The 14,373-nt window shown below is 40.2% G+C and overlaps 1 protein-coding gene across 4 annotated transcripts in view; it reads right to left on the bottom strand.

The window, feature by feature from the left end:
• Positions 1-780: 780 nt before the first annotated feature.
• Positions 781-14,373, bottom strand: part of ST3GAL5 (ST3 beta-galactoside alpha-2,3-sialyltransferase 5) — a 32,692-nt gene continuing 19,099 nt past the window's right edge. For 3 of the 4 annotated variants that reach the window (XM_023536392.1, XM_023536394.1, XM_023536395.1), the window contains 3 exons: positions 10,625-10,811; positions 9,640-9,798; positions 781-5,147 (listed from right to left, as the gene is read on the bottom strand). In XM_023536392.1, the coding sequence (XP_023392160.1) occupies positions 4,899-5,147; positions 9,640-9,798; positions 10,625-10,811 (595 nt within the window). In that variant the 3' untranslated portion in view covers positions 781-4,898. The remainder of the gene's footprint in view (positions 5,148-9,639; positions 9,799-10,624; positions 10,812-14,373) is intronic. The other variant, XM_023536393.1, reaches the window with a different exon arrangement.

Genomic DNA, 14,373 nt, shown 5'->3' with positions numbered 1-14,373 from the left:
TCATACACATAGTAATAGGCACCTTTATGTCTCTCTTACATAGGAACTTCCAAGGGTTCTGGGAGCTCTGTGACAAAAAAGGAAGGAAGACCAAATGTGTATTTCTAATTATAAATCACAATAACACAGCAGGTCTTTGAAAAGATAAGGTACAAACCTATTTTAGACACTTCAGCAATAAGTTGGTTTTCCAAAATGTATGGATATATATACAGTCATTAAACAGGCCTATTCAGCTTTTGGCATATTTTAAAAATGTCATTTAAATCACTAGGACAATTATATACAGAAAAAGTGACCGCGTTCATTTATTGCTTTAGTTACCTGTATTCTGTTCCTCTTGGCATAAAAGACACTGTTCACCCAATGTCTACACCCTAGAGCTCTTCATTTTATATCCAATCTTAGACCAGCAGCTGCCCATCTTTAAATTTAATTACAGTATCAAATAAATAAAAACATATTTATGTGATGCCCACAATAGTCAAGGCCTTGTTGTAGGTACTATAGACGGAATAAAGTATAAAATTCTGCCAGTTAGGTACAGATATACTCTTGAATTCTCAGTGCTCTAGGGCTGATTGTCAATTTCTTTCCACCCCAAATGAGTGCTATCTTGATATGTTATGGGTGACTACTTCTGTATTTGACAATTGTTCTTAATCTACTTCAGTTGGCCCTCACTGCACACACTCTTTCCTTAGTCATCTATCCTATTCATATTACTGTCTGGTAATTCAGAGTAGTCTTTCAAATTGAGGATATCACCAACATTTCAAATAAGCTCATCGTTTTTAATATCAGTTTTTCCTGGAACTGATTTCCTTCAATAAGTCAAAAAACATAAGCCAGGTAACAGAGGATACAGTGGAAATACATTGCTCTTTTAGAAGTTACATATTTTTAGTATGCAGTTATTAGTATTGCTGCTATGAGGTATCTACTGAACGGTTTCTTTAATGTTTACATTTTCCGAAAATTCATTTTATTAACATTTCGAGCTGCACAAAGGCTATAATGGCTACATCTGCCAAATCTTGGAAGGTAGCCTGACACCAGTGCAACACTTGACAGCTCTCTTCCAGACAGAAGGAAATTTATAAACCTGCCTTCCTTCCTACACACTTTATTGAAGCAGTTCATTGGAAAAATTTGCTTTTGAAAAAGTTAGAACTAAATTTCATAGCATGTTATTTATTCTTGTTGCAGCATAGCTTGCTAATATGGATGCTTTTCTTCTTGCTAAATGGTTGAAATTTAATGTTGGAAATTAGTCAAATCTAATCATTCTGATAATGAAAGTCACACTACTAAGACTGCAATGTCTTTTTGGGAAACATTAATTTCTAGTCCATAAAATTTGAGTGTGCATGTTTAATGAATAGTTCTCCTTCCCAATTTACTTGATTTATATTGAGTGTTGGTTGTAGGTAAATACAGATAAATATCATGTTTTGAGAACACAAACCAATGCTGTCCAAAAAGATCTTGGGAAGTGGGAAAGGAGAGAATAAAGACTCATATGATTGGGCCAGAGTGTCTCGATCTCCAGGGGGAGTAGGGAGACCTGTTTTTAGTGTGCTCTGTGTCCTGTGTCCACCTCCCTTATTGTCTGTCTTGCTCTGAGAGCTGAGTGTGTGGTCGTCTGGGGCGCCTTCATCGGGGTCAGAGCCTGGGAACAAGGACCTTGGTCACACAGGCAACAAACACAAGGTCTTTTGTTTGAGGGAAATTTTGTTACCATGTGTGTGAATCAAAGAAGTCCCTGGTGTCACATGGTTCCTGCCTGCTACTCAAGCATATTAAAAGCTCACTTCATTCTAAGGGGAATTCTGCTAAATCACAGGCATTGTTCCTTTTCTTCTTTTTCAATAAACTTAACTGAAATGTCTCAAAGAACAGATGAAAAAATAACCCACACAGATGGATGCTGTAAACCTGTCAAGGAGGAGACTCAGTCAGCATTTCTTAATCTTCCTACGATACTGGGCTGAAAGTTTCTCTTGAGACAGTAATAAGGCAAATTCAACAATCCCTTTGATATCAAGTCCCAACCGCTGGGGTTAGAATGTAGCTAAAACAAAGTGGTCTTTGGTTTTAGAAATCTTTAATAACCTGGGGAGACTAGGGTGTGACCACAGCTTTTGCTTTTACTTTTACAACTAAGCCCCAGCAGCACAAACCGGACGAACTGCTGATGGTTCAGAGGTTCAACATAAGCAAAAGAGTTGGTTTGACAACTTATTTTAACTGATGGGTCCAACAAATGATGAGACTACCCCAGCCCCACCCACCAAATCTGTGGAAATAGACATGGTCAGTGGCTTATTAAAACACTCTTGGAAATGGGGGGAAAAAAAGGGACACAAAAGGAGCGATAAAGCAGGCAAGGTAACACCTTGTCTAGATCCCAATTTAGCTTTGCCTAAAAACATGAGATGTCATGAGGAGGTACCCATCCCAGTTCCAAAGCAGTTTTTCTAAGGCCAGCCTAGGTTTCTGGAGAGAATATGCTCTCTGTAGGAGAAAAAAACCAAAAACTAAACCCCTAAAGTTTACTGATTATTTTCTGTGGCTCAAAGTTCCAGTAAGAAGTTATGTTAAAATACATAACATGTATAAGTTGTCCTAAGTTGCCTCAAAACCAATGATTATAACCATGTGCATGGGTGCCTGCAAAGCTATAGAAAGTTGAAACCTCAGTCACTGGAGATCAACCTTGTGACATCCTGAAGCACCTAGAGGTCTGTTTCCAGAAAAGCGACAGCGGGTGGGGCGGGATGAGGAAGGAGCAACTCTGAAGCAAAGCAGCAGCTTCCAACAAATCACTGCCCAAGTGCAAGGTTCCTGAAGGTGGCCTCTGATCAACGCCGATTGGCTGAGGGAGCGACTCCAGAAAAGGCCTTTGAAAAAAATATACCTTTTGATTCATTTAGGGCACTTATTGCCTGCTAGTAATTAAACATTAAGAGTTGTGGGTAAAGCGATATAAGGATGCAGAAAAGGACAGAGATGAGGAGGGGTGGGGATGGACCAGGCCTGACATTTGTTGCAAGTTGACTAAGTGCTGGGCACCGAGTTGCGCATGTCTCAGCAACCTTGCAAGGACATGAATCCACAGGAAGCCACGAGGAGGCGCTCACAACAGTGGGAAAGTTGTTTCAGGAAGTTACAAACCCTGGCTTGAAAAAAGAAATCAGCCTTTCAGTAGCCCCTGAAGGATGAGGGGCTGGAGATGTGTGGTGGAGCCCTGACCCTGCCTGAGTCACAGGATGGCTGTGGACCATCTTCCCAGGCCTCGATCTTTAAAACTGAGTCATTTAACTGGGGAGAATTTTAAAGCATTTTCTCTTAAATAGTATCTTATAAAGTAGAAAGCAAAACCTATGGTAAATTTTAAGACACAAAACCAGAGAAATATTTTGCTATGCAGACTGCTCTGAGCCGATCCAGAGATCTGGGGATCCAAGGGACTCTGCTGAATGCTATCACCTGGCTCCTGACCTGCTTGCTTAGGCTGAGGAGGCAGCAGGTGTGGCGAGTCAGAGCTGCCCTGGGGCTGCAGTTAAAAGAAACTAGAATTGAGCGGGAGCAGCAGGGGACACAGAGCAGGGATGCAGATCTCTGACAGCAAAGCCAGCAGAGCCGAGGGCAATGAAGTGACAAAAGCTAGAACAAGCTGTTCTCTGGGAGGAAACCACCAACACCCAACATCTCTCCAAAAGAGTTCACAGCCATCTGGGATGAGGCCCCTTGCAATATAAGGCAGCCTTCACGCTCTGTCCCTCGCTGCCGGCATCCACAGTGAGGGCTCCATCTAGCAGCCTCCAAGAAGGACATTTCAGATAGACTTATATTCTTTTTTTAAAAAAGGCACTCAAATTAACTATACTGTGAGAGCTCCTCAAACATTTTTATTTTTTTAAATTTATTTTTCCGACCAGCACGCTGCCTGGTACACACTGTCTGGTAGGCATCCAAAAAAAAATTTTTTTAAATAGGTAATTTATAACACTGGAAGGATTTCATTTCAGTGTTTCAGAATATGTGGTTATTCTTGGAAAGGATTTATTCTTCCACCATTCCACATAATAAGAGGTTCCATCTTAATTTTTATAAGCCATTTCAGACAGACAGTGGAATGCCTTAGATTAACATTTAAGTGCTTTGGAAGGGCAGTACAAAACTCCCAAGAAATTCAAGAGTTGTCGTAATCACAGGGGAGACAGCGGCTTCTGCAGCCCAGGGCAGATTTGCAGTGCTGAGAGAACATAGGAAATGTCTTCTGCATCTCTCGTGGACGGGGGACCTCCAGGGCAGTTCCTCTGGTTGATTCCTGCACATCTCGTGGCAGGAGGCAGACCAACGGAGAGGGACTTGAACTCCCCAACCAGCCCAGGCCTCATGCTGCAGCACAGCCAAACCAGCCCAGCGGTTCAGCTGCTGAGCACGTCATCCTGGAAGTGCCTCCAACATCCGTCCCAGCACAGAGAGAACCAGAGAAACAACCAGAATCAGGCATTCAGTGATCTCTTCAAAGGCTGACCTCCCTTCTCCTTTCACTTAATCACCTGGTAGTCTATATGCCTGAGACATGGGCAGAGTTTTTACAAATTAACTTTCTTAAAATACAATGAAACATCGTTACATACAATTCGCCTTGAAAAGTCTTTCCAATTAATTTACAAAATTTTGTGCAAAAACACAAATGTCAAATAAATAGGGGTGGGGGGAAGAGTGGAAAAAGCGAACTGGTTTTTTGTTTTGTTTTGTTTTTAAATTAAAAGTTAAAAACACCAGCTGCACTTCCAAGTAGTTGCAAGATAAAATGTAACAAGAAGGCCATGAAAAACAGCCTTCAGAGTCAGAGTTGCATTTTCAAGTGAGGTCTTCTGTGTTCAAAACTCACAGTGGATGCCTCCGCTGAGGTCCTTTACCACGCCCTCTTTGACCAGCTTCAGGAGCAACCTGGTCTCCGTTGTCACATTATGCATGGTCTGTAACTTCATGGCAGCCATGCAGAGATTGTCAAAGTAATGCAAAGGCGTTTTAGGCTGATTGAGGTCATAGCCAAAGCCTGCCAAACTGACTTCATCACACAGATGTGTGGCTAAGACAACGGCAATGACACCAATTGTGGGGATGTTCTGAAAAAAGAGAAAAAACAAGTCTTGGCACAATTCACTGCTTCCCAAATAGTATCCATGCCATGCCAAGTAATAAAGACTGCATTGGGGACTGCAATTTTAAACATCATACAATTTCCTCTATCACAGATGTCTAAAGTCTGATTTTCCATCCAAGTCGGGGTTCTAAAACATGGTCTATGATGTGAATACTTTTAACACCACCGAGAGGCAGCTTGGCCGTTCCTCCTGCATCAAGCCAAGAGGTGTTTTTCTCAACTTCTACCCAATGGTCCTATATATGATGACGAACATTGCAAAACAAGTCCATTTCCTCTATCACATGACAAATATCTAAGGTGTGCTACAAGATAAGAGGCCGCAGGACATTCCACAGTCTTTCTTGGGACATGGTTTCTGGGGTCTGTCACTTCCTGACTGGCACCTATGGCTGGGCTCTGCCTGAGAACAGGACAGCCTCAATCCCACTGGTGAAGACTGTGCTCACCCCTTAACTGAAGCTATGTCCCATTTATGGTCTTCATTTGCTTTTCTGGCAAGTAACACTACCAGGCCATTTTCACATGAACAGCTGCTAAGTCAGTTTCTGCTCACCCTCTGTTTGGGCAAGTACATTTTTAGGCCCAAATTAAGGGCTTTCACATTTATTCCTTCCAAAATGTATCCTGCTGACTTTGGCTTTGGGTGCTGAATGTCTCAACCATTTTGCATTCTGACAGTACCACCTCTCCTCATGGCTGATACTTTGCCACTTGCAAATCTGGAATCCCGCTTTCAGGATCTCCATCCCAGCCTTAGATAGAGACAGCACACAGGGCAGAGGAACAGAGAAGGCCCTGCAGCTGTCTAAGCCTTCTCTGAAGGCTACGGCTGACCAATTGATATTCTGCTGTATATTTTTTCAGGTACAAATGTACCTCCTCTGTTCATCCTAGCTAAGTCTTCGGCTTCCAGAAGCAACTCTCCTTTTCTGTAAACTGGAACAACAGTGAACTGCTCAGAATTCATAGATTTAGCATCTACCGAACCCACCATTCGTTAAAAGCAGTTTCCAGCTCCTCAGTATGTTGTATCTACCTCTCAAAGCTAACCTCACTTGTTAAAAAGGAACTCAACAGTCATTCTGCATGTTTGGAAATAGAAATGAGAGAAATCAACCTAGAGGAATCATTTCTCCTGTTTAGCCTTAGGCCCCTAAGGCAGTATTCTGCCTTCTGTACCTGTGGCCGGCATGGCATCCAGCACATTGGGAATACTCTGTCAGAGCTTGTAGAAGGAGTGTATGAAACCAGCTGTTCACAGTGGCAATGTATGGAGAGAAACTCAGAAACTGTTCAAAACTCCCCAAAGCATGTTATCGCCAGAACACAGCTCCTAAGATTATCCAGCAGACTCCTCTCTCCGTGGAAGGTCACGAAGAAGTTTCTGACATTGGAATTTTCTATCAGAAGTCGTCTTGTAAGTTATTGTTTTTATCCAAAAGAAAAATATCATCTTGTCGATTATAAAAATAAAAACATGTTCAATTCAAATAATAAAGAAATGGATTAGAAAATAGAAAGTAAAAGTCTTCGATAAATTCACCCTCCAGAGAAGGGCACTCTTCAGAGTTCGGTATTTATTTCTAAGCTTTTTCTTGTGCATCTCTATATACACATTTTTATTTTTAAACAAAAATGTGACTGCATAAATGTTCTATTACTCAATTTTCTTGCTTAATATATTGTGAAGGTGTTTTCATATCCATTAATTAGTTTTTCTCCATCCTTAACAGTCACACAATATTGCATCAACTATATTATGTTTGTATAATCCCCTAATGATGACTGTTTAGGCTGTATTTAGGCCTTTGCTATTAACGCCATGGTGAGCATCTTAGAATATCCATCTTTTCAGATTTCTCTAATTTCCTTACGCTAAAAATTTTACAGAAAAATTACTGGGTCAAAGATTATTCATATTTAAAAGTGAGATCTATTGCTAGACTATCCTCCAGAAAAAGTGCCCACTTATAATTCCACCTACAAGCTAAGAACTAAATTCAACATCTTTATCTGATTTCCTTCCCCAAAGCCCATTTTGTTAAGTTCTCAGACTTCTCAGCTCTGCCTCATTCATACTTCTTGCTCTCTTACTGCCTACCCACCCAAGATTTTTTGTAATCATAATAAGAGCAAGCTGATGACTGCCAGATGGGAGGGAGTTTGGGGGGATGGGATGAAAAAGGTGAAGGGATTGAGAAGTACAAATTGGTAGTTATGAAACAGTCATGGGATTGTAAAGTAAAGCATAAGGTATACAGTCAATAATATGGTAATAACTATGCATAGTACCAGGTAGATACTAGACTAGTCATAGGGATCACTTCATAAATTATATGTCTAACAACTATGCTGTACACCTGAAACTAATATAAAATAATACTGAATGTCAACTATAATTAAAAAATCAAAAACAAGGGGGTGGGAAAATGCGAAGGTGAATAAGAAGTTCGAACTTGCAGGTATAAAATAAATAAGTCATGTGACTATAGTCAATAATACTGTGACAGTGTTGTATGGTGTTAGATGGTTGTTGGACTTATGATGGTGATCACTTCTTTAGGTATATAAAAGTTGAATAACTATGGTGTATATCTGAAACTAAAACAATATTGTGTTAGCTATATTTTAATAAAAATCTTAAAAAAAAAACCCACGGACATTATCAAGCTTTTAAATCTTTGGTAAGAAAATGGGCAAAAAAAAAAAAAAAAAAAGTCATTTGGTCCTAATTTGCTTTTATTTGATTATTGGTGAAGTCGAACATTGGCTGTATTAATTTCTTCTTTTGTGAAATGTCTGTTCATATCCTTTCCTCTTATTTTTATTCACCTTTCTCTTTTTGATTTCATAAGATCTCTTTGTACTTTGAGAATATTTACTCTGTCATATATATGCTACATTTCTCCCCAGTTATTCTGTGTTCTAACTTTTGTTTCTAATACCTTCTGTCATTCAGCAATTACATATTTTATGTAATCAAGACTGTCCATTTTTCAAAGATTACTTTTTTCAATAAAATATACATATAAACAGACAAATGAGCATTTGCCTGTCCTTAAAAAATACTATGGAATGTAATGAAGAAATAGGGCAGTTTAAAAAGTACAGAAATCTAAAAATATTGAAAAATACCGAAGTATATTTACAGTAAAACTCCTTTATAACTTAAAGAATCTTGTCAAAGTCTGTTTGTCTTTTGTTTGTTGTTTTTAAACTGTTTTGTTAAAAGTGATGCTATCAGCTAGATTAAAAGTTCTAAGACCATGTTCAATGGGCAGAACTACATGGCCTTCGTGGGCTCGCCATGGATGGAAAGGTAGGAAAACACCACAGGCCAGAGCATCTGAGGAAAACAGTGACCTGATAGGAGAAGAGCTTCAACACTGTGACACGTCTCAGGTGAGCTGAGTAGTCAAGCCTGGAGCCAGAGCTGAATTTAGCTGTCATTTATCATGGTAAAGAACTAGGTTTTGTTTTCGAGGAGCCTATTAGGTGTTTGTTTTCCTTAATAACCACAGAATTCTTCCTTTAAAATTTACAAAGCTGTTTTCAAGAATCTTTATAATTAGAATTTGATTCATAGGGCAAGTAGAAGAAACTGGCAATCTGCCTACTCCTAATTGTTTAGCTCAGTGTTTGGAAACTGTGACCCTGACCAGGCCCCGCCTCCTAGGAAATATCTCAGACTGTGGGTGTGAGCGGCAGCCCCTACATTTCAAAATCCCTTGTTTTCCTTTACATATAGAGGTTTTGCTCAAAATTTATAAAAATGATTTCCATTGCTTTAGTAAAAAGTTTAAAGACATAGGTCTAGTTATTCAGATCATGAAGAAATAGGTAATAAAAAACACTCTTCAATCCCCTAGTAGCTGCACAGGCTAATTGTAGCTAAAGGACTGACTGCAGTGAACAGCTATAGTTCAAAGATTCTCAAATTAGGCTACAAAATAAAATCACCTGGAGAACTCTGACAATCCCAATGTATAGAACCACAGCACAGACCAATTAAATCAGAATGTCTGGGTGGGACCTAGACATCAACAGAAAAGCACTGCCCTCGGGGCTGAATTTACCATCACCTATAAAGTGCTGATAAATGTCAATTCTCACATGAACTGCCCGCAGAGTTATAAAATGTAAACAGAAGTTTCCAGACCACCACAGTGCCTTTCAGCGTCCTGCAGTTAGTTACATGGAGTACTGGAATAAGAGTATCTTAAATAATATCCCAGTGACCTAAGTGTTATTGTGCTGACTATGCTAAAAAGGAATCCCCAGGGGTAGGTCAGTTAAAGCATGAGGAACCCGGAAGCCAAGAGGAAGACTGGCCAACACACCTGAAGCACCAGAAGGTGCTTCTGGGTGTACAGCTGAGCCTAAGTGAAATTTATACAGATGCCACCCCTCAAACACAGAGAACAGTTAAATTTCAGTAGCAAGAAAAATACCTTATCTTGGCCCCAGAACCTTGACTGAGGCTCTGAATAGTGAAGGATGTCGAAGGCGGTCTCTTTGATAATAACTGGATTCAAAATCCTGAAATGTTTCGGCTGTAATGGGATTTTTTCAGCCACCTGCTTCCAAAAGAAGAGTCGTATCCAAAATGGCTAAGGAAAGAAAGCAAGCAATCATTAGGGGTATTTATAATAAAGTCATCCAATCAGTGGAGGGTGAAAATGCATCCCCTGATAATCAGGCCATGCTGTGGCCGTCACCCCTTGCGGGCATGCAGTCTTTAGCAAAGTCACAGACCTTTGCAAATTCAGTACCTCAACTCAAAAAAGCAACTCTAAAAGACCTGATTTATGAAGGTGTTATATAGTTAGTGTGTGCAAGTGTATATAAATGCACACACACGCCATGACATTTGGTTTCTAAACCATAATGGGTGGGACTATAATGCGATCGACCATTATAAAGACAAACAAAAGGAATGCAACGAGGTGAGGGCCGTCTCTTCTGCATCTGGCCTTCTGGGATGCTGAGAATTTACTCCTATAAGAGCACTGCCAACCAAAGCATTTTTGGAGAATCTCTTTGAGAATGTTCTTCAAAGATTTTATGTATATTCTTTTGAATATCCTCAATAATGGTTTATATTAATCCATGTAAATCTAATTTCTACAAACAGCCAAAAGCCACGCAAGTTCACATCCGGTGAATAAGTTGGGTCATCACCCTTATTAAAGCAATTTTGGTCAAAAACTTGATATTCCCATTAAGAAATGATGACAATTTCCACATGTGACTCGATCAGGTTCTGAAAGCACTTTGCAGCAAGGAGTTCTGAGGGCTTTCTACAAAGGGAGTGGTTATTTAAAAGACAACTCAAAAGCATGTATTCTATTGTTTGTTTAAAAGTCTGTAATTGTAATTAGAGACCCCTTCACTTTTTACAAAGACACATTTGATAGCTGAATTTATAGTGCTTACCAGCGTTTCATTTTTTACCACTGCTTGAAGCCAGTCGAAATCAACCCTCTTAAATAAAACAGCAACAAACAAGTCATTGGAATAATATTCGAGATCAGACAGTGGGGCACCCTCTGGATAAGTCATCCTTATAGTAGTTTTATTTCCAACATGCTCTGAATACCCCTCAACTGGTGCATTGTTTAACCTATTTAAATAAAAAAGGACAAAATAAATTGACAAAGCAAGCCATCAACTATTTTATTATATCACACACATAAAAAAGATATCCCTTCATTGTGTTTCTCCACAACTTTTTTAGGACTGGGAATGAGTATGTGGTTGGGGGTAGTGTGTCCTTCCAGCAGCCTTGTTGCCTCTCACAGCTCTGCCCTTTCCAGATGCTTGATGAACACAGCCTGTAAGGGATGCCGGAATCTAATCTCTGAATGTCAAGCGATTCTCTCTAGTCCTGCCATTTTAAGCCAATCCAAACATTATGTTTTGGGCTTTCTCTTGGCACTAGCAAAGTTTCCTTGCAAGCATCCCATTGTACTCATATATTAGTGGCTCTTGCTAGAATTTCAAAAAGGTAATCAGAGAGGAAAACCTAGAAAACCAGGGCAAGACAGACACGAGTGGCAGTTATATGGGCAGGTCAGACCAAGGGGAGCATTGGGCCGGGTGCAACTGGTTTTAAAGCAAGGATGTGGGGGAACTTACACACCGTTAGATCAGTGAAGGCTTTACCGGGATGGTTGTTTTAGGGAAAATTCTAAGAATTCTTCCCTAATCAATACCATTCCCTCAGTTACACAGTTTTGTAGTCTGGTTCCTCACCTGTATTCTGACACCTGTATCTAACCTCTCTTTTCTATTCCACTGCCACTTCCTCTTCTAGATCTCAGACACCAAACCGTTTCCCAGTTTAGAATTAAAAAGTGCAGCTCTCAGCCAGCGTTGATTTTACATAAACACGCTCTTTGAGGCTGAAGCATATCTGACTGGTTTTCAATGTGAAAACACAACATAAAAACTGTTCTTGGAGTCATTTCTAAACAGAACTTGTCTATAATCTTAATGTAACAGAAATGTATACATAAATTGGATTCATCAAATGAATCTTCAGTAACAGCTGTTTGAGAATGATGTTAACATCACACGTAGGAATGTTACGTTTTCTAGGATTTGACATTTTCAGCGATTGACAGTTACTATATTTTATAAATGGAAATACTACTAAAGACAGAATGCTATAAATAGAATGATGTCATTTGTTTCCAAAGACTATTGATATACTAGAGCAACGTGAAAATAATAATAAAAGTGAGATATTTCATGGCAAACTTTGGGGGGTTCGGTTTTGGCTTTTATTCTTAGTTTTTTTTGGGTTAACCCTTGCGGTTGCCGGGGGTTTTTTTGGGGGCAACTTGGAATTGGTTTAATTAAGGGCCTTTTTTCCGTTACTTGTTAAATTTTGATTAAAACTGTACATAAGATCTACTGTATCAGTGTTAATCTCCTAAGTCTTCATATTCCCTGTGGTTCTGTAATAGAATGTCCTGATTCTTCTTAGGAAACATACGCTAAAGTATTTAGGGATAGAGGAGCTACATTTGCAATTAACTCTGAAAGGGCTCAGAAATGAATAGTATATATATAGAGAAAATTATAAAGCCAATGTGATAAAGTGTTATCAATTGGGAAATCTGGAAGGGTGAATGGGAGTTCTTTATACTATTTTAGCAACATTTCTGTTAAGTTTGGAAACACTTTAAACCTGAAAGTTACCCAAAAAAAGGCTTCTTAACTCATCTCCCTCATAATCATGCTAAGTCACTCTTTCTCTGTCCCCAATGCTCCGTGTGGCCTCCTAGTCCCTACTCATAAAGCCCACGCCCCCTAGTCTGGCACCTGCCTGCACTGGGCACCTTCCCAGACCCCTTTGCGCCCTCCTCCTGCCAGGTGAGGCTCCACCCAGATCTCCCCGCCTGCCCTTCACCTCCCCGAAGAGCCAAACCCCACTGTTCTTCTGTTCAAGGCCACCCTTCTCTTCCACATCTCTCCTCTGGCCCAGAGTGCTAACTGTCGGCACCTCTTCTCCCATACCCCAGTCTTGCACCATAGATGGGCATGGGATCTTGTCTGTCACCTCCCCTCCTCCAACAGTGCCTGTGAGTAGAAGACCAGTCAGCTGCTCACAGATGGCCAGGGTTGAGGTCCTGGAAGCCTCAAATTCCTGAATTTGGAATGCTGGGGTCTGGTCTGGACCCTGGGTCCTATGATGTCTTCACCTATGACATTGGCCAGTAGTGAAGATTTCACCAGGGAATGAGGACATCTAAAGCACATGGCACACACTGACACACAGACAGCTGCCAGTCAGAGGCAGCAGTTATAGCTGCCTTCACCTCGACCTTTACACTCCCACTTCACACCATTCATGTTTTCTGGTCACTGGGGCTTATGGTACCTTTAGCCTTAAAACTTGGTTCTTAGTTGTTTCTTCTATCTCTTGGCTCTTACAAAAATCTGGTTCTTTCCTATAAACATGCTATACCCCCTACCCTCTCCTCCTTAGCCCCTACCTTCCTGCTCATTCTCCAAAAATAGCTGCTAATATTTACTGAACATTTACTACAAGTCTGACACTATTCTAAGTGATTTAAATTGGTTAACTCATTTTATCTTCTCATTTTATCTACCATGTAAGGGAGGAGTCCCCAACTGCCGCCCCCCCAGGATGCACAGCAGGAGGTGAGCGCAGGCAAGGGAAGCTTCGTTTGTATTTGCAGCTGCTCTCCAGTGCTAGCATCACCGCCTCAGCTCCACCTCAGATCATCAGGCATTAGATTCTCATAGGGGCACCAGTCCCTGGTGCCAAAAAGGTTGGGGACCACAGCTGTAAGGTATGTGCTATTACTGCCTCCGCTTACAGATGAGGAAACAGGCACGGGACAGTTAGGAAACTTGCCCAAGACCTCAGCTACTGGGGACAAAGGCATTACATGAACCTATCATCATCAGCTTTAGGGCAAAATATCAGAAATGGATCTTACCATCCTCCCTCCCTAACCAGAGGTTTTCCTCAACTGCTCCATTTCTTACGGTGGTTCTACTGTTGTCTTAGATGCCCAGACTAGAAATCTTGGTATCTTCTGATATTAACTGTCAAACTGTCAGAAAGTCCTATAATTTACTTTTCCAATATACCTCTCATATTTGATCCTTAGCCTCTATTTCTTTTTTCTCTGCCTCACACCAGGCCCACACTGCATGCCCTAGTGCAACCTGTATACCAGGCTCCCATCCATATTCTCTCCTGCCTTCAATCAAATCCATATCCTACTGCTGGACAAACTTAATTAAGACTCAACTTTCATCATGCTCTTGGTTCTGCATACCCTCAAGATAGGGACAATTTATTAAAATGTAACAAGAGCCTTAAAAATATTCAAATATCTTTAAGCCAATAATTCTAAAAGTTCTTGGAATTATTTCCTAGGAAATAATCAGAGATGTACATAAAGACCTGCATGACAATATGCAAAGCATTTTCACAATAACAAAGAAACTGGAACCATTCTAGATGTCCAGCAATAGGAGAGTGGCTAAATAACTTACGATACATTCGTTTAAAGGAATGTTAAATACTTAGTAAAGATGGTTTGCCAAAGGATATTTAATGACCTCAGAAATTATTCATAATATTAAGTGAAAAAAAAAAAGTACTTCATAAGAATATAAATGCACTCATTATTATGTGTATA

Source organism: Pteropus vampyrus, unplaced genomic scaffold (genome assembly GCF_000151845.1).
Source record: "Pteropus vampyrus isolate Shadow unplaced genomic scaffold, Pvam_2.0 Scaffold156, whole genome shotgun sequence".
In the NCBI taxonomy this organism is placed as follows: Eukaryota; Metazoa; Chordata; class Mammalia; order Chiroptera; family Pteropodidae; genus Pteropus; species Pteropus vampyrus.
This window is presented reverse-complemented; position numbering and strand designations above follow the sequence as displayed.